Source organism: Thecamonas trahens, assembly GCF_000142905.1.
Source record: "Thecamonas trahens ATCC 50062 unplaced genomic scaffold supercont1.40, whole genome shotgun sequence".
NCBI classification, from domain to species: domain Eukaryota; order Apusomonadida; family Apusomonadidae; genus Thecamonas; species Thecamonas trahens.
The window spans coordinates 83,846-85,737 of NW_013657640.1; the positions used below are offsets into that span (position 1 = coordinate 83,846).

At 60.2% G+C, this 1,892-nt stretch overlaps 2 protein-coding genes across 2 annotated transcripts; both read right to left on the reverse strand.

Moving 5' to 3' along the window:
- Positions 1-259: 259 nt before the first annotated feature.
- On the reverse strand, positions 260-522 carry AMSG_12156 (uncharacterized protein; the record flags this gene model as incomplete). The annotated part of the gene is made up of 2 exons (XM_013900042.1): positions 260-361; positions 388-522. The coding sequence occupies 2 exons, from the start codon at positions 520-522 to the stop codon at positions 260-262; spliced, it is 237 nt and encodes a 78-aa protein (XP_013755496.1).
- A 195-nt stretch (positions 523-717) lies between these two features.
- On the reverse strand, positions 718-1,845 carry AMSG_12157 (uncharacterized protein; the record flags this gene model as incomplete). Its single annotated transcript, XM_013900043.1, has 2 exons — positions 718-1,557; positions 1,828-1,845. The coding sequence occupies 2 exons, from the start codon at positions 1,843-1,845 to the stop codon at positions 718-720; spliced, it is 858 nt and encodes a 285-aa protein (XP_013755497.1).
- Between the last annotated feature and the right edge of the window lie 47 nt (positions 1,846-1,892).

The window sequence follows — 1,892 nt, forward strand, 5'->3', positions numbered from 1 at the left end:
GGGAGGGGGGGGGAGTCGGAACACTCTCATTGTTGTGTTATCGGAATCATCATCTTGCCATTCTTGATGAACTACATCAGGCGGCCACCAATGCGCAGAGCAGGGTTAGGTATGCGCAGAGAGGCCGACGAGCTGATGCGTCAAGGAGCTCGGGAGTCGGGTCGGACACGGCAGATGCGCGCGCCTTGAGACCCGGTCCGTCATGTTGAGGCGATGATGAGCACGGGGAGATATGAGTGGGTGGAAAAGTCACGGCCAATCAGGCCATAGAAGAGGATGTCGCGCCGCCGGCGGCAAAGGAGCCAGGGATGACGGCCGGATCGGTAAGGAGCTCTTGGATGAGCGGCGCCATGGACGAGGGCTTGCGCGGCGGCCGTAGCGGCGGACAGGCTCGCCCTTGGCATTGAAGACAAAGTGAGTGAAGTTCCACTTGATGCTAGTGCCAAGAGTCGACTTGAGCTGCGACTTGGCCCAGCGGTAGAGCGGATGGGCGCCGGCGCCGTTGACCTCATACTTGGTCATGAGGAGAAAGTCCACGGCAGCAGAAACGCCCCAGTCCTTGTCGTCAAGGAAAGCGATGAGCTCGTTCGGGTTTTCGGCGTCGAACGGCTCTTGATTGCCAAACTGGTTACATGGTACACCCACGATGACAAGACCCTGCTCGTGAAAGCGATTGTGGAGGTCAACGAGCCCCTTGTAGCGGGACTCGGTCAGGCCTCAGAACGACGCCACATTGGTGACGATGACGACCTTGCCACGGAGGGCGCCAAAGTCGAACGGCTCGTGGAAGAGCGTGTCCATGGAAAAGTCGTAGAGCGTCGAGTCGGGCGTCGAGTCGCCCGTGGCGACGGTGACGTGGTAGAAGAGCGGCTCGTCCTTGATCTTGTGGTCGCCGACGACGTGGGCAAAGATCTCGGCGTTTTCCATGCGCTTCGCGACCGAGAGCGCCTTGGGTCGCGAGCACTTGAGCTCGACGCAGAGCCAGTCGATGAGCTCCGAGCCGAGGAAGCACTGCTTGTAGGTGCGGAGCCGGTACTTGCGGTCCTTGATCTCCACCGGCGGATGCTTGGCAAAGGTGTCGGCGAGGAGCTTGATTTCGCGGTCGCGGGCTTCGGCCTCGTTGACTGGCGACTCCTGCGCCGCACTGCCGTCGTCGCCAAACAGCGCGGGATCGATGTTGAGTGCACGGACAGCAATGTCAATGAGCTCCATGTCAGTCGGGCCCTCGATGTCCTCGCCGCCGAGGTTGGCGACGCAGCCAATGAGCTCGTCGGCGCCAACAGGCGCAAACGAGTAGAACAGCTTCTCGTCAAGAAACGGCTTCTCCGGGTCGACCACATGCGCAAAGAGACCCTGGTCCATCAGCATCTGGCCGAGCGCCACGGCACGGGCGCGGGCCATGGTCGACGTGTAGTCCATCACTGCATAGTACGTCAGGATCCAATCCACTAGCTCGCTTCCCACAAAGCACTTGCGGAATCGGCGCATACGCCAGCGGCGATCGCAAACCTCGACGCCCTCGTCCGAGTCGCGCATGACGCGAACGAGTTCTTGGACCTGTCGCGTGCGATAGCGTGACGGCCAGTATGGTGACCAAACCAAGTTGATGGCCATTGTGCGACGATGAGTACCAACGATCATCGCCAACGATGAGCGCCAACGATCAGAATGGCGACCAGCGCAAGACCACCAAGACCAGCACGAGGTTCCCGGCATCGCCATCACAACACACAGCACACACAGCACATACAGCACATACAGCACATACAGGCAGACAGTCATTCACACAGATGACAGATGGACAAATATATACGAACACGCGCACACACAGTGAGTCATGGCCATGGCCGGGGAGAGAACCGAGCTTGTGGCAGGTGGGGGGGGGGGGGCCA